The sequence below is a fragment of the Filicampus tigris genome, chromosome 14, assembly GCF_054856515.1.
Source record: "Filicampus tigris isolate MCC_2025a chromosome 14, RoL_Ftig_1.0, whole genome shotgun sequence".
Taxonomy (NCBI): domain Eukaryota; kingdom Metazoa; phylum Chordata; class Actinopteri; order Syngnathiformes; family Syngnathidae; genus Filicampus; species Filicampus tigris.
Window position 1 is genome coordinate 20,929,377 of NC_141230.1, and position 20,992 is coordinate 20,950,368.

The 20,992-nt window shown below is 42.0% G+C and overlaps 1 protein-coding gene across 3 annotated transcripts in view; it reads right to left on the bottom strand.

The window, feature by feature from the left end:
• myo1b (myosin IB) overlaps positions 1 to 20,992 on the bottom strand; it is a 48,501-nt gene that overhangs the window by 16,366 nt on the left and 11,143 nt on the right. For all 3 annotated transcript variants that reach the window (XM_086052139.1, XM_086052140.1, XM_086052141.1), the window contains exons 4-14: positions 14,708 to 14,802; positions 12,611 to 12,715; positions 10,549 to 10,595; positions 9,382 to 9,445; positions 7,788 to 7,886; positions 6,510 to 6,613; positions 5,441 to 5,588; positions 4,554 to 4,672; positions 4,078 to 4,164; positions 3,202 to 3,267; positions 282 to 386 (exon numbers count right to left, since the gene is read on the bottom strand). In XM_086052139.1, coding sequence (XP_085908265.1) covers positions 282 to 386; positions 3,202 to 3,267; positions 4,078 to 4,164; positions 4,554 to 4,672; positions 5,441 to 5,588; positions 6,510 to 6,613; positions 7,788 to 7,886; positions 9,382 to 9,445; positions 10,549 to 10,595; positions 12,611 to 12,715; positions 14,708 to 14,802 — 1,039 coding nt within the window. The remainder of the gene's footprint in view (positions 1 to 281; positions 387 to 3,201; positions 3,268 to 4,077; positions 4,165 to 4,553; positions 4,673 to 5,440; positions 5,589 to 6,509; positions 6,614 to 7,787; positions 7,887 to 9,381; positions 9,446 to 10,548; positions 10,596 to 12,610; positions 12,716 to 14,707; positions 14,803 to 20,992) is intronic.

Here is a 20,992-nt window from a genome sequence, read left to right on the forward strand (position 1 = left end):
AGACACACTCAGCTTTGAAAACAAGCAGCTCTTGACGGGCCACAACGGGGGATCGCTTACTCCGGCAGGATTAAGAGATCACCTCCGTTTCTCACCCTCCACTGGAGGAGATGGCAAGACAGTTTGAGATAACAAAATACTGTCATGAGGTAGAAGCAAGCGAGCTTAGAAGCATGGACACGTCGAAGGAAGCCTGCTAACGTTAACGTGACAAAGTGACTATTAGTCCCCACCCCCCACAATTGTGACTACGTAGATTGCGTGTCAATATCCAAACTTGCCTCTCTGACGTACTCCTCCTGCTCCTCACGCAGGGTTAGCTCGATGAAGATCTGCTGCAGCTTCTCGTTGCAATAGTTGATAATGAACTGCTCAAAGCTGTTGTCCTGGAGGAACAGGGACAGACGAGTCATTGATAAGTCCCTTTAATTCATTTTTAAGATGGTAATTTTTTATCTCAGCTAACAGGTCATCATACAGATACAAACGGATCTCAATTAAAAAAAAGCTCGTATTGGAAGACTGAACTCAAAAGTAGAACATCTGGGAGGTTACATACAAGTCAAAAACACTAACCGATATTTTTCTTCTATTATTAGCAGCTTCTAAATGTGACTACCTTGTTATTAAAGACACACATCTAAGCACTACTATTAAACATCCTGGCGTAAGCAGATGGGACCTTCCGATAAAGCCATTTACTGTAAGTAACCACCCCATATATGCTTGTTAAACATCTACAGGCAATTATAATTGGCGTCAATTATGACCCATTGAGGGGAACTCACACTACCCTGGCAGATGGCCCAATTTTGCTGCGTGTTGGGTTAGGCATTATTCGCCACAGCAGTAAGTGTTTAGTGTAACAGCGCAGCGAGTGAAGGACATGGTAAGGTTTCTCAATGTCAAGGAAATGGGAACACAAAGCAAAAAAAAAAAAAAAGGTCATCCGCTTCCCATTTAAAGGGGAGATCAACCACAAAATGTTCTCTACAATATGTTCTATGCAGCCCCACCAGTTTAAACACGGCATTCGGATTGACATTGTGTTTGTGGAATATGAGTTAAGTTGTCAAATCCACCCGTTTTTGTCCATCACAGGGGGCGGCCAATTTGCCACTTGCCGTCGACTGAAAATGACATCACAGTTGCTCCATTAACGACCAACAGGTGAAACGTGATTGGCCGTTACCCGAGCAACTGTGATGTCATTTTCAGTCGACGGCAAGTGGCAAAATGGCTGCCCCCTGAGATGGCAAGAAATGGGTGGATTTTGCTGCTTAACTCATATTCCACGAACGCAATATTAATCAAAATGCCGTGTTTAGACTAGTAGAGGCGCATAAAACATCCTGCAAAGAAAATGCTTGAGTCGACTTCCCATTTAAAAACCCTTTTCCCGATACTGAGAAACCGCAGTGACCTTCACCGCTAAAAACGCACTCGCACATTCAACAGCAAAGCAAGGCAAGTGGCAGCAGGCACAAGGCTCAAGTGGGAATTGTCCAAAACCACCCAATTTCTGTTGTTTAGAACAAGTATGCCAGTATCTGCCCCTTTGGAGCTTAGTCAGCTGAAACGCAAGTTGGAATTGTTTAACCTGTTCAGATAGCATAACTTCCTGTAAGAGATGAGAAATCACTTTGGTTTGAAAATCAATACTCAATAAAACAGCAATACAGCAAAAAAAAAAAAAAAAACGAAAAAAAACACTCTGTTGGCAATTAAAACAATAACCACACTGGTAAAACGTGTGCGATGTCAAACAAGTGGCAGGTGGACACAATGTGTGCAATCACCTCTGAGAAGCAGCGACACTAATCGCAGCCTCTGGATAGACCCTGGTTAACTTTTTCCAGGCCTGATGTATGCGTTTGATATTGACTGGGTGCCAACAGAGTGGATGTCACGTCTCGGCAGATGCAAATTTTGGAACCTTTTTGCATCTCTACAGCCACGTGGCCGTGCTGCACACCGGGAGCCCCCGAATTGTCTTTTAGTGAGCGTCAGAATTAGGAGGATCAGAGCATGCGTCAAGCACAGCAAACCGCAGGCTGGTGTTACTTACTGCATTCTGGTGACCAAGACACGAGACAACAGGCAAGAGGAGAGCAATGGCTTGAGAGTGAGTCAAGTCAATGAGCAGTGGAATGGCAAAGACATGAACGTAATGTGGGGGGGGGGGGGGGGGTTTGCATTCGCGCAACAAGGCAAAGAATATTTGTTCCATCATAAAAAAACACTCAGCGCCTCTCACACGTGTATTCGCGAACTAAAAGGTTGAAAACAGACAACGAAAATGTATTGTACTTAAAAGTACTTCACCGTACTCAACAGATGTACTCTCCTAGAAAACTAGGGCTGTGACTACGGAGTAATTTTAGAATCGATTACTTAGATGGAATTCTTACGAGAAGGAATGATATTGCACTCACCAACCTTTTTAAATCTGATTTCATTGTTCAATCATTGCTTTCCAAAGTAAAAGCACATGTGTGCAGATGTCTCATTTGGATTAAACACAAAAAGATAATCAGTCTGCTTACATGAAGGACGAAAGAAATCAGAGGCTGGAAATCAGATTTGGCCAATTTTAAGACAAACAATGGCTCCAAACGAGCAGTTTGATAATCGATTTTGACACCTCGACTCGAAACAACAAGTTTGGGCCATCGTAACGTCATACAGTTTGAACAAATGGATTCATGGAAATGTCATGTAACGGTAAATATCCTGTGCTATAAAACTAGACAACATCAAATGACAACCAGTAAAAACGGCCATAGAGTATGCGACGCCTTGTGCTGTGTGATTCTTCCAGAGCACTTTTCGGTACCTCGAAACCTCGTATGTCCAGGACCCCCGGATCTGGAATTTTACTTGCGCAAAGGATGTATTGATCAGTGTCTTCAAGGTCACTTTGTTTTGCGGCGCTACGCCGCTATTAGGGTTGAAATCAATGTGCGGCAAAACAGGATTTTACTCCTGAGCGCAGTAAAGCTGAACTAATCCAATATGAATATGCTTTTATCAGCCCACAGTTGTGGAGATAAGCTCCTCACAGGTATGTCGCCACTCACACAGTCACACATACAGCCTGGGGCAAAATCCTTTTAAAGCTGATAAAATGGATGCGTAGTCAGATTCTGTCCTCATGAGACACAGACAGGATGGCAGACAGAATGGTTTCAGTTTTCTTACCTCGAATATCTCAAAGCCGTAGATGTCCAGCACACCCATGACCTTGTGGCGGGTTTTAGTTTGTGCCTGCAGGCAGACAATTTTGTCAATATTAGAATTTTAGAAGGCAAGTAGTGTGGGACCAGCCTTATGCAGCATTGGATATATCGTTGCTGCCGGGCAGAATTCTTGCATCTCCAAGATCGCTACTTTTCAGGATAGCAAACAAAAATGGCATTTCGCTTGAGTTGCCAAACTGCGTCGTTCAAGTTGGTATTATAGCTTATGTTGCCATCATCAACACCACGCTCAATCACTGATGTGTTTTTTCATAAAAAAAAAAAACAACAACTAATTTCCACTGAAGCTACCAACTATGGTTACATCTTCTCAAATTCTTTGCTAAAGGTCTTAGAGCTACGAGTGACACGATAAATAAAGCAGTGAGCTGATTAAGCACTTTAATAAGCAGAAATAAATCTGCACGCACTTACCTTCTTGACTGACTAGTTCCTTCTGCACCGAAGCATTACAGAGATCCATTAAAAAAAAGCTTACTCTTAGGCATCTAACACAACTATTAAAACTTAAAAAAATATATATTAAAACTCAAAACAATCCAAATTTTCAATCTTTAGGCAAGTCAATGCCACACGGATCCTGCAGAGTGAGGGAAGAGGCGGAGTTTGACAACAAGTGTTCAAGAGGGTTAACAGATTTGTTTTCAAGCTATTTCTTAAACCCCAAATTGGTTATTGATGCATAAAAATGATAGATGACAAAACAATAGTATCAATTTGTGAAAAATGCGAAATTAACCACATTTGGAGGTGCCACGTTTCCACCAGACAGCGACAATATACAATCACACATCACCATATTATGGGCACGTCTTACTTTTATGCTTTCATTGATCCTAGTAACAAGCCAGCTAAACAGACGGCTGTAGAGGTTTTTGGCAAGAGCATCTCGAGCATAGTAGGCCTGCAAAAAAAAAAAAAAAAAAAAGGATAAATTCAATATGTTAGGAGAATTCAAAGAATATCAATAAACTTGTGACAACATAACTGGATATCATACCAGGCCAATTTTAAGCAGCGGCGTTAGCAACATACGCCATTTGATTCTAATACAGCAGCTTTACAGACTCCATATTAGGTGCACAAGTGACTTCAGTGAACCCGCTGACTTCTCAAATATGACCCACAAATGAATTTCCAAGAGGACTACCACTCATCTATAATTGAAAGCTTTCCACGCAAGAGTGACATGGATGCGAGGTGGCAGCTCGTGAAACATGCAAGCTAGTGCGAGCGCGTACAAGACAAAATGGGGCATGTCTTGCTATTCCAATGGCGAGCCTTCCCTCTCACCTGGGCCACGTTCAAGGTAGTAGACACCTTCTCCAATTTGGCCTCAACCGTACGATAGCTGAAGGCCCTTTCCAGCACCGTCTGCTCGATCCCCAGCAGTCCGCACATCTCCTTTAAATCTGCACATGGGAACACATGCTCAAGACTACAAACAGACACTGCAAGCATTAGGAGGAAATAGGCAAACGGTGACTTTAAAGTCAAAGCATTTCACCGCCCCCCCGCCCCCGGTTCAATTTGCTCCTGGGCAAGAAGCTGGTTTGGTAAAAGAATGTCAGCTTGTTTATCAGCAACTGATTCCACCCTCTGATATGCTTGTGCACAGGCATTTTTGCAGATATAGATCATTTGTATTTTCCATTCACAGCATCTCCCTTGTTGGTCACTAGGATGCTTCCACACTGTTTGAACTTGAACAGTGACAACAAACTAGCACTATCGGGGGCTTTTGCGTATAAATAATAATAGAATATTCAAAGATCAACCCACAATCTGGTCGATTATCTATGAATGTGTGCATTTGAATATATTTTCCCGGAAACACCATCTGGTATTATTGCAAAAAGCCAGTTTGATTTATTTATTTAAAAAAAATATAGATTCTTTATTACCCAAAATGGATTATCTTCTGCCAGAGGCAGGAATGTATAAAAGCAATATAGAGTAAACCAGCAGTGACGGTGATAACGCCCAGCAAATATATACGGTAATGTATTTAGTGACCAGAAATAATGTGACATTTTTATTGAGCCAATAGGGGGCAGTGGTTAAACGGCAGTTCATCCGGTCGTGTGCGCAAATGATGATGCAGGGATGATCGAACAACGGAAATTGCAGCGGACACTTTGCCATCCCCGCTTGCTGTGAAATGTCCATCCACGCGTTACCGTTTTTATCTTTGACGCGGCTCTCGTCTGTGCCGTTACAACGCGACTCGGGCTTGAACTCGATGTTGCCAAGCTTCAGGACAGCTGCCACCAGCTCCAGCACCGACTGCACCTCATCCTCCATGAAGCCCACAATCTGCATTGCATTCTGGGGATGGCAAATCAAATTACTGTGATTAGGGAGGCTTTAACCTCTCTGAAAAGAACAGAAGGCAAGCTATAATGCCATACTGATGTCGTCTGTGGACTGCCACAACATATCAGAACAACACGTGCCTGAGATTGAATGGGTGGACGAGATGAAAAGATATGAATTCATATAATGATAATTAATGTGTGATCGTTTGACCCTAACAATCAGTCCAAACAAAACTACAGTTGCATAGCAGCGACTAGGGATGTAACGATTCATCGAAAATCGATTTTGGATCGATTTAAACTGCTTAAAATATGCATCCATGTAAAAAATAAAAGAATCGATCAACATTTTAATCATTGATTTGCTGTAATAACAGTCACATCTATTGTACATTTATTTATTTTCATGTTTAGTTCTGGTAATAACAAAACCTAGATAGGACAAAAATGTAGTTAAACAGCCAACATTTTATCTAAGTGCATTTATTTTTTCTTTCAAAAAGGTACAAAAAGTTACTCTTTGTAACAAGGCGAAAATGCAAATGCTAAATAAAATACAAACATCTTTTGGTTATAGAATGCTCATTTTTACTGTTAAAAAAAGCATTTTTTTAAAAAAAAATCGAATCGAATCAAAATCGGGAACTGAAAACCAAAAATCGAATCGGGGCTTGAGTGAATCATTACATCCCAAATAATGACACTGAATCGTGCCCAAGTCCGGCACGGGTAGCAGTTCAAGCTTCAGCTAACTTCCAGGATGCGCTCCAGTTCAACGTTCACAAGTTTTACCGCTACAGGCTTTTCGCAATCTTTACTGCGAGTCTGTTATTTCAAGACGATAAGGCGAAATCACACCGCCTCAACACTCTGAACTTCTTCAAAGACTCAAGAAATTTGAATGACACTGAAACATGATTGCTGTACTCACTTTTACTGTCCTAAAGCTGGTGGCGTCATCGAGCCCGTTTACCACGGCGGAATCGAGGCTTAAGTAGTTGTACTTGCTGAAGTCCCGGTCCAGCTTCAGTTTCTCTGTTACACACAAAATCAGGAATTACAGCGGATGTTGGCCTACACACAATCCTATTGATTATTGAGGAAAGTGACCTTGGGAGTCAATGACTTGCCATATTAGTATGATGTCAAATACGGCGTGTCCAATTAATACAAATATCATCTTGAACAAATAAGAATAACAGAAGAGCCTCAATTGTTAGTAAAATACTTGCCAAAGGCATAATGTAAATTTAATTTGGCATGCCAACATGTTATTACAAAAATTACCGTGGCCTACCTAACTAACCTGACAGATATTGTAATTGTACTGGAGCAATTTGTAGAGCAGCACTGAATGAGACAATTATTCATACATTCATGGTTGAGTGTCAAAGACAGCCCACGGGCACGAGAAGAAAATCCCCAGCTGTATTCCTTGAAGAAATGACTTTACCATCTCAAAGATATAAACCGGTGATATGAGTGAATTCGCCCTCCATGTTGGCAATCTCTGCATTATTCGGAAAGGAGAAAAACGCCCACAACTAAACAAAATGACATGTCTAGTGGGGACGTGCGGATTTTCATTCATGGCTGTGCTAACAAACGGAATCAAACATTCTCAGATGTGTGTGTGTGTGTGTGTGTGCGCGCTCTGGAGTCAATGGCTATTATGTTCTTATCCTGTGCAGGACATAAAAACAATGCCCCGATCCACGGAAAAGCAAATACAAGGAACAGGTTTCACAGCCTCCCTTTGTTCTCTGCGGTGTTTGTTAAGCAGGAAGATGGTGCCATGAACGCGTCCGTCCAGTGTTTGTCCAGCTGCACTATATGGTTGAGAATGCTCACATCACGTCACATCTTTGCTCAATCTACTTTAACTAATAAGAAGACAAGAGGAACATTAAAGCGCTACTACATGACTTTTACGTCCGCAGAAAAAAGAATGAAAGAAACTCAAAAGCGACTAACCAGGGCACGCATTTATCGCTGTCTGACATGCAAATGGAACTAATGAAAAGAGGATGCTGACGTTACAGACTCGAGTTTACTCGGAAAATCACACCTGGCTGCCCAAGTATTCATTCTTTCCCGTTTATTGTTGTGCATATTTCTGCCTTTCAGGTGGGGGTCCTAAAGCGTGTATAATACTTAAAATGCAAAAATAAATAAGCCCAATTTAACGCGCCGCGCGCTTAAAACCTACTGAGCGTGTCGTCAGAAGCTCCGGACAAAAGCTGATAAAAGATGTGGAAGTTTCTCTCTCCTCGAGGCTGTTTCACCACACGGGACTTCTCCAGCAGATCTTGAAAAAAAAAAGGGACAGAAAAATAAACAACAATACTGGTTTAAAAAAAAAAAAATAAAGCGCACAATATGACATTTTTCTTTGATTATTTTACTAGGCCATGAATGAATACATGGTCGCCCAGCCTTAAGTTCACCATCTACACTGCCTTCCAAAAATATTGGTACAGTGAGACCAATTTCTTTTTATTTTTGCCGTGCATCAAAACAATTTGGCTTGGCATGAACATGAATGAGAAAGATGTTTGCAAGGGTGTGGGGTTACTGTACTGTAGCTTCCCAATTACAAAGCACGTAGCCCCGTTGCTATGGCAACCAAGGCAATGTTTGTAACCATTTCCCCGTCTATGTGCACGCTTTGCAGTGTACGTGTAAGAAAGCACATAAAGATGTCAGGCGACGGCATTCTAAGCACAGTTCCCAGTTACGTGTGAACAGGACATGATTAAAAAGGAACCGGTCATCTGCTCACCGCATTGGAGTGAGCGGCATTTAATTAAAGACTATCCACAGAGACGGGCAGCTGCCCTGCATGATGACAGCATTCCCTTTCTCTGGTTGGACACGATTCAAACGTATATGAGCTTCAAGTCATTTTTAGCCGCTTTCCTTACCCCAATGTGAACAGAAGTGCCGACCATACCACGGGTTACCTGAAGCTTCACAATCCTATTATTTCTAGTGGCCGCCATTTTACAATTCAAAGTGGGCTCTCGTAATTCCGAGCACCTAAAGTGACTCATCCGGTGGGTGGGCACCGGGAGGACAGATGCAATGGAAGCAGTGCGCCCAAGTCGAGAGCCATCCACTGACCTGGGGCATCGGGCTGAATGTGCATCTGTGGCACCCACGGCCCGTGAATCACACAGCTCAAGCACATCAATAATAGAACTAGTGAGTGGCTGACAGGAGTCAAACACAAGTGTGAAGCACTCCGCTTTCAACAGAATTAAGCTAACGCGGCCTTCCACTCTGGTAAGAAAAATGGCGACGCCAAACTAGCGGGACCTGATACAATGCTTCTAGAAGAAATTCCACATTGACCCGCCCGGTCAAAAAGTCAACCTGCTGTGTCTGACGAAGTCACATGTCCGTGGCTCTTCCTCACACTCGCTCGCTTGTGCGGGAATTAACTTGGGCCAACAAACAGAGTGACTTGTGCCTCGAACAGAAGCTCCCCTTCGTTGTTTTCTATGACCTCTGGCGGGGAATCCGGCGCAGACAAAACAATGTGAACAGAGGCAAGATAAAAGCAAAACAGAGACGAGAACTGAATAGGGGAGAGGCACAGTGTGGAGGGGGTGCGTTTTGTTCAGTCTGGGTATGAGATTGGCTTGGGGGCACATTTGTGGCTGTGCAATGTAAAGTCTGGACGGTTTGATGAAGGAATGCACGGTCGTTTCAATGAACTGCTGACATCTTTATTGGTCATATGGCATGCGCATTAAGGCGGGTTTCTTTGCAACACTTGGGAACGAGGGCGGGCGACTTACAGTTGCTGATGACTCCACCGAGGGGATCGCCTTTGAAGTCAAACTCAATGTCCATGTACTTTCCCTGTAGGCAACAGGTCACCAGTTACAACATGACACAATCAGATCGAAGCACGCGGCAAAAAGGGCACCATCTTGGCTTTTCGCTTGCAATGTAAGACCTGAAACTTCAGTCAACTGCTCAGCCATAAAACGGAACAAAAAAGCTATTCCGGGTCCCCTTGGTGCCTCCATTAAGCAGACTATGCTGAGTAAAATGTGGTTTCATGATCATCCATGGGTGTCTGATGACCCGGTATCCGCTGGGTTGTCATCACGACCTTGTCTGAAGGTTTATGCCAAGGTTACCTAAATATAAACAGATCAGGGCCGTAATCCTTTATAATACTCCTGCACGGCTACAACTCTGGTCTAAGTCTACGCACTGGCATGATTTCATAGCTACTACGGAGATTAGTTATTTCATATTGCAGGATGACAGGGGGGAAAAAAAGGACTAAAAACGTATGTTTCTTTTTTGGAATGTACAGCACAGCAAGTGTTACTGTTCAAGTGATTAATGCACTGAAGCAGTGACGTTCAACGGGGTAGATTGATGAAAAGTTTTAAAACCGGGTTACAGCCGAAAGATCTCAATGAGGTGAGAGACCTTTTGAATTGGCCAGTATTTTATTAAAAAAATATATTAAATAGAAAAAAAAAAAAAAAAAAAAAATCAAAAGTCAAAGTCAAAAGCCATCTCACGTGTGTCACTTCAAAATATCAAAACTGTTCCAGGTCCGCTGCTGGTGAGAAGCATAGGGGAGTGTGTTTTTCCCAAAACAGGGGGGAAACGAGACAAGTGCTTGTCACCATGGAGATCGCTTACTACTGACAAAACAATGTTTGTCACAATTGTTGTCTTTTGCTGTCACAGACACTCTTGAGATGTGCATGTCATGCACACTAACAATTAATCCCATTTCAAGCCCGATCAAGACGTATCTGGTGGAGATGGACACTCAACAAATTTACAGGAAGTAATATCTAAATGATCACATTCAGCAATCCAAGTTGGTCGCCACAAGCAAGACAGGTAGACGTTGAGAATTTAGTCAACATGAGCACCAGTTCAAACAAAGCCATTAATTCACAGTTCTTGAAGAAATGTCTTGTCAGGACACTCACAAATCTGGATGAGTTGTCATTCCTCACAGTCTTGGCATTTCCGAAGGCTGAAAAATTGGAAAACAGTTGAGAGTAATAAAATTAAAATACTGCATGTCAAAACCCATAAAAACAGAAAAAGGAGGACAATGTATACTAAATCATATGATACAGAGCCTTGGACCTGCTAGATGTCAATCAATATAGATCACGGCCATTTGTACAGATGAGGCCCCGTAATTCTGTTTGGATTAAGCAAAGTACGTGGATTTTGCAGGCTTTGATAGATCTGAACCTTTCTGTCATGCCACATTCAGGTCTCAGTACTTCAATATGTGTATTAAAGTGAAATAAAAAGAAACATTCTAACAATTCATATATACACTTTTGTGTTTGAGTCACAATAATGTGCCACTTGCATTCTTTATCCTTATAAAGAGGTCTTTTCTAAACCAAAACACCCTCCTCTTCATATCTACACCAAAAATTCATCTTTACTGCGTATACTATTGGCAAAGCAACTTAAACTTTGAATGTGACAGCTGCCAGAGGGTAAGAAAGATAATGCCGCAGAAAGCTAGCGGGCATAAATAAATGTTAGCAAGACATTAGCATTGAGTAAAAAGGAGAGCATATTCCAAAAAAGCGAGAGGCCCAGAGCACACAGATGCATTGTGTGAAGCCGGATAGCTGTACTCCCCCTCTCCCTGTGAAGCATTAAGCAGCAGCAGCAGCTAAACTCTTGCAGATGTTCGGCGACAAAAACACCGGCATATAGCCTCATCCTTCATGGGCATTTCCTGTCCACTGCCCCCCACGGCAAACACAGCCGTCCGCCATCCAGCTCTCCTTGTAGGAAAGAGTCGCATTTCATATACATGTGCACAATTCAAGCACATTTTGTGATCTGATTTGCCGTCGCAATGGTGTAATTACAATATTATTCGGTCCGAACTGAGCGAGTAATTTTGTCAGGTAACGAGCAGCCAGGTCACCAAAATGAGTCAGAGTGTGCTTTCTTCTAGCTGGTTATTGACACTGCCAGGGAAAGTTTACAGCGAAAATAACACAGTATAAAGACAATTACATTTAAACATAGCTTTCGATGGCAAACGACAGCTAGCTTAATGCTAACACTAATACGTGAAGCGTTTTGAATGCAACTGGCGCAGCGACATAAATATACTCGTATGAATCTATCCTTTGAAAATGAGTAATATTATTGCAATGGCGCAACATTTTTCTTTGTGTCTTTCCAACAAATCTACGTTTGTCATCTGAATGTAGGCACCACACTGCCCCCTTGGAGCACCCGGCGCAGAAAACAAAAGGAGCACTTATACAGTACATACCCGACAAGTGGGGCAGGATTATTCCATGTGTATAACAAGTGCTATATATTAGTGAAATTCATAGATAGATAATTTATTCATGCTGTGAGGGAAATTTGATTATCACAGGAGCAATATTCACAACTGCACCAAAACAGGAGCAACCAACAAAGTGAGGGGAAAAAAATATACAAGTGCAGCATTTGAGGAGAACCCAAAGACATTTTCATCTAATCCAAGCAAAGAAAAAGTAGAGATTCAAGGTGTTGCCTGTTGGTCAAGTTATAAACATTGCCTAATTATGTCACAGCAGTCACCGTCTAATGCAAAGGGAAAGCATCATCGTGACAGCTTTGTTCATAAACTTAACCTTCATTCAGTAAAAGTGTGTGTTTTTGAAGAATAATTGATCAACATAAAACACATTTTCATTAAAATGGCATTATCAAGTATCGTATTCCGTATCGCCAAGTCAAATGTAAGGACTCTGGAAAAAAAAAAAAAGGTTGTACCTGTGAATCCCTAATGTTTTTGTCTCTAGTCAACACTAGATGCTTTGAATGACATTGGGAAATAAATATCCTTCACCACAATTTCAAATCCATTGCTTGTCATGAATGAAATATAAAAAGAAAAAAAACAAAAAACGAAACAGTTTATCTTCAAAGTTCAGAAAAAGAGTGCCGTTGTTTGAGCCACACTTGATTTGACACAGACAGTCCATGACCGAGCTTGTAGGTCACTCGACTCACCTTCCAGCACAGGATTGGACTGCAGTAGCTGTTCCTTGACCTTATTCACCTCCTGGCCCTTCCCACACACCGCTGCCACATATGACATCACCAGCTTACTGGCCTCTGCAACAACACACACAGATAAATATCAAGGCCACTCTGTCGCCAGACGTGACTTATCCTTCAATCTCCCCCCTAAAAAATCCCCTTTACCTCATCCCCGCTGGCACCCATCAGGGACGGACGGGTGTGGATCAATCAGGCAGAAGAAGGCCTCAATACACAAAACAACCTACTTTCTACTTATAGGACTATTATTGCATCAGGCCATCATGAAAACTAGCTCCAATGAGATGCCAGATGCTGCAGTGTTGAAAAATCATTTCGAGCGAAAGAAACAACCGGCTCAGATAGCATCTCACGTTGCCTCAAACAAGCGGACTAGCTTGTGAGAACTGGCATGGGGATCAAGTGAGAGGACAGTGACCCAGAAGTGAGGATGCGAGGGATGTGTCAGTAAGCGATAGCAAGGCGCTCGACATCCGTTGATGCTGCAGAGCGCTAATGAGCCTGGCAGGTCATCAAACGCTGAGCCAGGTTTAGAGGAGGATTGTGGGCAAACGTGTAGCGGCCAAATTGAGAAATGATGATGATGATGATGAGGATGATGGTCATCATCATCTGCTTTCAAAGTAACGCGGTACATGCTGCAGTGATTACTTGCATTGTGTTGTAGGTTGGGAAACATCAACTTTCCCAGGCGTTTTCTCTCAAGCAATACATTTCTTTTACATGTTGTAATTGTCTAATAATATTTACATGCTCTAGAAGCGTGAGAAAAACCCGAGCACGACATCAGCGTCGATGACCCATATTTTTGGGGCAGGCCTGTTTTTGATGGCCTTGTTCCACTACAAAGCTTCAGGGACGATGAGATTACTGAAATCCACATTTATCGCCTCGATTTAGCGGGTCAGCATCTTGGGAGGGGCCTTTTTTTCCCTTCCATATCAAAGAGAGCACCTACATAAAACCCAGAACATCATGCTAAAACATTTTTATACTGTCTTGGGCTTCACTTACTGCCACGTTACAGAGATACTGGAAAGTACAAGTGCAACATATGACTGGTTTATTTTGATTAATTATTAGTTTTTTTTTTTTTGTTTTTTTTTTTTGTTTTTTTTTTTTTTAGTACATACTTTCCAGTCCATCCATTTTATCCATAGTGTGCTTTTTACTTGAAAACAACACAAAACCTTATTTTGTCTGCAGTTTTGATTTCATGACATCTACTCAGAGGTGTTTTTGCAATTCATGTACAAACATGTAATTATTAAAAAAAAAAAAAAAAAAAAAAAAATCACCACCATGGAGTTGCCTTGCAATGTAGATTTGATCTACTGAGTGGCCTCCTGCATAGGAACCATTATACAGTTGCCTTTGAGCAGGTTTTGACTAGGTCTTGGAAAGATCTTTGTTGAGCATCCCAAACAAGACAAGCAGAGCTGATAAGGCACATTTTTCCCCTCCAGGCATGTACCAACCAATTACTGGCCTATCTTGGATTCAAGACTCTCTTCGGGCTGCTCGGTTTAAAAGAAAAAAAATATTCATCACGATTATTTTGGTAATAATTGAACTCGCGATTATTCAAACGATATTTTCTTTAAATTCATATTGTTAAAAACAAAACAAGAAAATGTTTGAATGTAAAAAAAAAAAAAAAAAAATTCATTAACTTGAGTAACTCGCGTGCGCAAGCCTCAAAGCAACTCAAATGAATCTTTTTTTTCTTTCACGATTGTCAATTTTGTAATCGTGGAGTGTAACTGAAATCGTAACTGATTTTTGCTTAATTGCACAGCCCCATGCTCTTCTTGAATATTCATCTTTTTGTTTGAGTCATGAGCAATTAGGAACTGTTTGATATGTGTTTAAAATAACCAGATCCAAGTTACTGTGTGAATGATCTCTTATATAGTATTTGTCAAGTAGGGGTGTGTTTAACATGCCCACAGAGTACAAATTAAGAAACAGTCAAATATTCCCCAGGAACGTTAATTTAACATTGATCCAAATGAAAAGAAATATCAAATGCAAATTGTTTCTTACCGGTCTTCCCCGCCCCGCTCTCCCCTGTAATGAGAATACACTGGTCCTTGTCCTGGTCTCTGAGTGACCTGTAGGCCTCATCTGCCAACGCATAACTGGGGGACAAAAAGTATTAACTCATTAGAATCAAATTTATTACTTGCCATTTGTTTACGGAACCACATGGATGCAAATGCATCGATACAAGATACAAATGATTTGATATGATCAATATGCTTGTCTCTATTTTGTCCATTAATTCATCATTGGGTAAAATCGTAACACTTTCTGGCAAGGTGAAGAGTGAAAGAGGTTCAGAGAAATGTCAGAGAGCTGTGTCATGCTCAGTGGCGTCCAACCTAATCAGTAGCATGTGAGCATATTGCAGAATGAGGTCGCATCTGTAAGACAGACTTGTCACTTTATTTAGCTGCATTGTAGAGGCTCCATTTTAGATTCACCGCTAAATATAATAAATGAATGACTCCATGCTGCAGGCCGAGCAGAGATTAAGTCACAACTGGTTTTAATCCTGATGAGAAATGCATTTCATACATGGCTGTTAGACACTATTGTGACATTATTGCAACCATTGGCTGATCTGTCATCATAAAAGTCAGCAATTACGGATATTATTCAAACACGGGGGTTAATCATACATTGGCACGTTCAAATCCAACCCCAACAGAGGACTACGATCGGTTTTCAAACTATGAAACTGCTTATGATGGCTTCATTGACAAACCCAGTTGGGCGTGGAAAATGTCTCAACTCCCTCCTGACAAAAGCAACACAATCTGTTTTTCCACTGGTGCCCTCGACCCCACACAATGTTGTGGATTTGTGTTTCAACGACCTATTTCACAAATCAAGACGGACATTTCCCCCCCAGTAGGGCTCGACTGTGGCAAACTACACCTTCAAGCATTCAGCAGGTGACAACTCAACCTCCAAGAATATGTGGTGTAACTATTTAGTTTAATTTAATTTAATTCAGATCGTCCCAATTGCAAACGCAGTTTTTCGACCATAAACTCGCAAATCACAGCTAATGTACTGAAACGAGCTAGCTAGTGACATTTGGGTTCTAGCAACTAAAATCTCTCTCAGCTCATCAGTTTGCACTTTGCTAAGACTTGCCACAGCCCACAACTGAAAAGGGCAGCGCAGTGCGGCAGATGTCTTCTTTGTGAAAAGGCTTCTGTCGCCTGACTTGATCCTGACAATGAGCAAACCATCACACAATTATCCTGCCCAAGGGGAAAACTGTGGGCCAAAGGGGTGAGGGTACCAGAGGGGTGGGGAAAAGAAAAAAGGATAGGAGGTTCATTGCCAGGGACTTTTCCAAGTGAGTCACAGCCAGTCAAGATTACACGCACAGTTAAGTTGAGCTACCATTAGCGCTGGACTAATACATGAAACTGAACTAATTGCTTTGTCCCAGCACACAGGTACTGTACATGCATGCAGATGCAAAGGATTCTGGAAAAACAGAAGCCAACAAGTCTCACTTGGCCACCTTCAAAAGTGTGTGAAGCTGCAAAAGCGGCCTTGAGACGGGGACCAGGCCCAAGACCGTAAGTTGATCTTGGCACTCCCCCTTCACGTCAGACTAAGGGTTATAATTTGGATTTACACGTGGCAGCGGTGAACAAAAACCGCAACAGCATGACATCAGCGCTAGAAAATAGTTCCGTTGGTTCTCGACTAAACTCCTGTAACCAAGATACGAGGGCTCTGGTAAATGTACTCTCAGGACATTAACACTCAAATTATATACCAAACAGCACATTTGCTATGCCATTTATCTTTTCACTATCCCCAAAATTGACAACCCCTGCACAGGACTTTGCTAAATTCAGCAGTTTCTATTTTGAGAGGGCATCAGGAGAGGAGCCTGTGATCTCCGAGTGATCAGGCTTCCCTGCGAGGCAGGAAATCCGCTCGGCTCTGCTGCGAGAGCCAAGGAAACGACTCCTTCCTAAAGACCAGGTGGATGAAGAGGCCGAGCTAACCAAGCCGAAAACACACACACACACACGCAGACACGTGGATACAACCATTAAGGGACCGTGGGCAAAGCAGCCCGTGTGGGTGGCCGGGCAGTATACATGCACAGAGATGTCGGGTTCTAACAGATGTGGCCCAAATGTGACTGCTTATGACATTGTGTAGCTGTAAAACAGGTGGAAGAAGAAAAGACTACAGAACAGGGTAAAACACACACATCCAGAATACTTCTATTTCATTTCTTACAAAAAGTGAAGTGGGGCTCCTTACTTGACTGTACATGTGTGATACTACTATGTCCTGGTCCATACATTAAAACTTGTGGGGTGGAACTGCAAATTTTGCACACAAACTAAAAAAAAAAAAAAAAATTGAGTTTAAAAATGATTACCGAGTATAGTGAATGTGACTGAATGCCTGAGTCAGGAGATTTCATCGAGTAATAAATGGTGCAGCACATGGATGAAACCTAATGTCCTGGCTATGCAATATACCCGGGATGGGGGGGGGTTAGTTACGTCGCCACATGCGCAAAGCCACAGGCATTGAAATGGAAACGGAGGCCCAAGACTTCATTTTATGATCCCAAACGCAGCAGGCTTGTCAGATTGGGGGAGATTCTTTCATTGGTGCTGCTCTCAATGTCTTATTCTGCCACTAAAGCGATGTCTTTGGCCACCAGAGATGACACAATGAGATATAGCGAGGCCTTTCACACGGTTGCTGCTTTTGAAAAGGACATAAAACTTTTGGGGGGATTTAGAGTGAGCGAGTTGATGTTCACAACTGAGACCTATTTATTACCTACCAACTTTGCACTCTGATAGCATGTTAAAGTGTGAAAAACACACATGGGTTCAAACAATGCACCTCAGATGCATATTTTGCACCAGAATCGTTAAATAAGGCAAAATACTGTAGCCTACTAGATGATAAAATTTAAAAAGTTAAGCATAAGCGGTGCATAAAATGGATGGAAAGACGTTTTTTCGCCACCCTCCTCTACCTGAATGTGCCTTTATCTTGTGACTGGATACTTCCTACAGTGCTGTAACACAGACTTCGTGATGCAACAGCAGGAAACAAAGCGGTACTATTTCAGCATATAAGAAATCAAGATGCATTTTGTCCAGATAACATTCTGTAGCGCGTGAACAGCAACACAATGGCCTTGTGTAAGGGCAGTTTAGTGGCAGTCTTACGTCTCTAAATCTGTCCCCTTTGTCGGTCTGGACAAAATAGCTGGTTCTACACATGGCCACATTTCCACAGGCTATTGAATCCTCTTCACATGAATCACTCCCAAACCCGTTTAATAGCTTGTTTGAGTTCATTTGACCAATCACATGCTACCCAACCATGACTTTGCTCGGGTTGTTCTGACAGCAGAAAAACAGCAGCAGGCCATTCCATCTGTTTCTTTATCGGGTACATCTATAGGGCACTGCTACATTTCCGTCAGAAGGTTCCTGATGGATTGCAAAAGTCAGTACTCGTAGTCAGTTATGTTTCATTGAGCCTGCAGCAAGTCAATCAATTACTTATGAAAAAGAAAAACGCAATAACTTTCTATTAATGATTAGTTATCTCACATTGACTAGTATAATATGTCACCTGCAGTTAGAACAAAATACTGCAGATTTTTTATCACATTTCCCAAGCCCCGAGAACGCGACTAATCGTTCAGCCTGCCTCAACCCCTGCCATCTGGATTTTGGCCTGTTTTACTACCGCTTCTCGACACCCTCCATTCATTTGCGTTTCATCCGCGAATGAAAAATGTGAGTTGAAAGGAACGAGCTCACTCTTTCGCAATCGTTCCTCTGTGGGCTTGCTGATCTCACCAGCACGCCAACACAATCTACCCACCTGAGTCAAAATGTCATTTCACAAAGTGCCCACTTCAAAGCTACCGACAAACAGGTTTGCTGCTACGGCGGTGATTATATAAGCCTGCTGACACCGTGATCACAACAGGGACTGTGTGGCATGAAAACGATCAACGATGAACGCAGAAAGTCGAAGATTTGTATATTTGTAAGCATCGACCCATTTACTTTCCGCACCATTTATCCGGTTCGTCTGTTGGTCGAGGGGGAGCTGCAGCCTATCTAAGCTGACAAGAGGCGGACCGCACCCTCGACCGATCGCCCGTCAATTACAGAGAGGTTGTGGTTGGGGCGTTTTTCCTATAATATACATGCAAATAAAAGTGGTAACTTACTCATTTACACCACAATTTCCCGCTGTTATTTTAGCAGGAAAATCCTGGTACAATGTCCAGGAGTAATGAGGAATAATGCAAAGACAAGAGGCCATATAGATTTACAACCTTTAGCCATGACGAGCAGTGAAAGGCAAACCAAGGTGTGATGCCATTAATCAGTAAATGACTAAAGTTCAGCCAACCCATAAATTCACAGGGCGAACATCGCATGTAAGAACTTATGTTTCGGAACAAAACTGCTTCATCAGCAACACAGTGTGCAGTTTTTGTAACAGCTTAATTTGTCTTCAAATGTGTCCTAAGGTCTTGGCAAGACGCCGAAAGGGCTGCCAAGGGTCCCCAGTGACAATGACGGCCTGAAATTTGACACCGATGTGCCAAATCCTATTCACTTAAGATCATTCGTACATGCGGCAAAGATGTTCCATCGGTAAAGGTGTAAAGAAGGATATTTGTGTTCAAGTAATCTTTATTTAGGGAGGATGTTAATCTGCCCAAAAATGTCGACCACCGGAAAGTCCCGATTTATACACAAGCACAGGCTTTGGCCCATTGCCCATTAGTCAAATGTGATGCAGTTGAGCATTGGGGACTTCAATACGTCATTGAACATTTGGAAAATCGGATCCTACCCTAGAGAGCACAAAGCCGTACTTCTCAATCGGTGTCCGGCTTTGTCTAACAACAGACTCCAGGCCAGCTGTAACGATTCTGTGCATGGGCAAAGGGCACTAATTAGTTCACCAATAATGCTATACCTTCATGTGCCGAAGAGGAGAAACTGCGCCTTGAGGGAGTGCTCGTTAACTTATGGGTGCCACATTTGGCAAATGGAACTCTGCTAGTTTGAAGAGCATTTTCTAAATGAGCAGAGATGGATTTGCAAGTCTCTCAAAATATCAATAGCCTGATGTTTTCATACAATTAGGTTTTGCAATGACATTTCAATTGATTGTGAAATAGCCGTGACGGGAACATTCACTTCCAAAAGTTGTTGCTGGTTGACACACAAGTGATATTTACTTTTAGAGTGCGGGTGCGTTATTTGAAAAGAGAGTGAAAAAAAACAACAAAGGGAAAAGGGTTCCGCAGTAATTTGTTGCTACCTATTTGGTTTTTTTAAGTATCTCTGGCTGTCACTGGGGCGTCAAATGCACACAAGTCAATAGGTTACGAACATGTATTAAGGTTGCTCTTTAGGGCAGTTGGGAAACTTTTTAGAGAACACCAGTTCAGTATTTGTTGAACTACAGATAAAAAAAAACAACATGGCATGACATAACTTAGGATATACATTTACCCGTACTATGTGTGTAACATTAGGTTGAGTAGATGAATGCAACGGCACAAAGCTTCACCCAGATGGTCCGACTGGAGGATTAAGATCCATTCATGGAGCATGTTTCTTCATTTGACTGGTGTTTTCCAGAAGATCTTCCACACAAGCCTTTCTTATTACGCAAGACTTAATCTGCTTCAAAGACAAGTGTGCATTGCTGCTTACAATGTCCAGAGAATGTCCATTTCAATCCATACAGTCAATGCCCTTTTGACAACTACTTGTGTTCTACAAGCTTAGACGTTTTGCTCAGGATGCAAAAAAGAACCATATCTGGAAGCCCAAGATCATTCAAAAGCGGCTGCAAAAATTTCCACTTGAGTCGTAACGGCTTTAAAAACAAATTGGTAACCAAATAGAGCAGGCAAAGAGACATGACCTATTATCTGGTCTGCTGTGTGTCAGGACCGTCCTGGGAAGGAGAGTAACATATTTGCATGTCGTTTACTCATTTTACACTGATAAACTGGTTTTGTCAATATCACATGCAAACGGGCATGGTGTGAGACTGAATTGAATGGAAATGATCAAATTTGACTAATGGACAGTGTTGGCTTTAAAAAATTTTATTAAAAAAAATTAAAAAGTCGGAATGGAAAAGTGACTATTGCTGCATTACTATCTTGGACCTTGGTGTATTGTAGCAAAAGGGCAGACACAAAATCCCAAACATTAAAATAACAATATGAAGGTTGTATTGTCCAGTGGACCAAGCTGTAAAAGTTTAGAA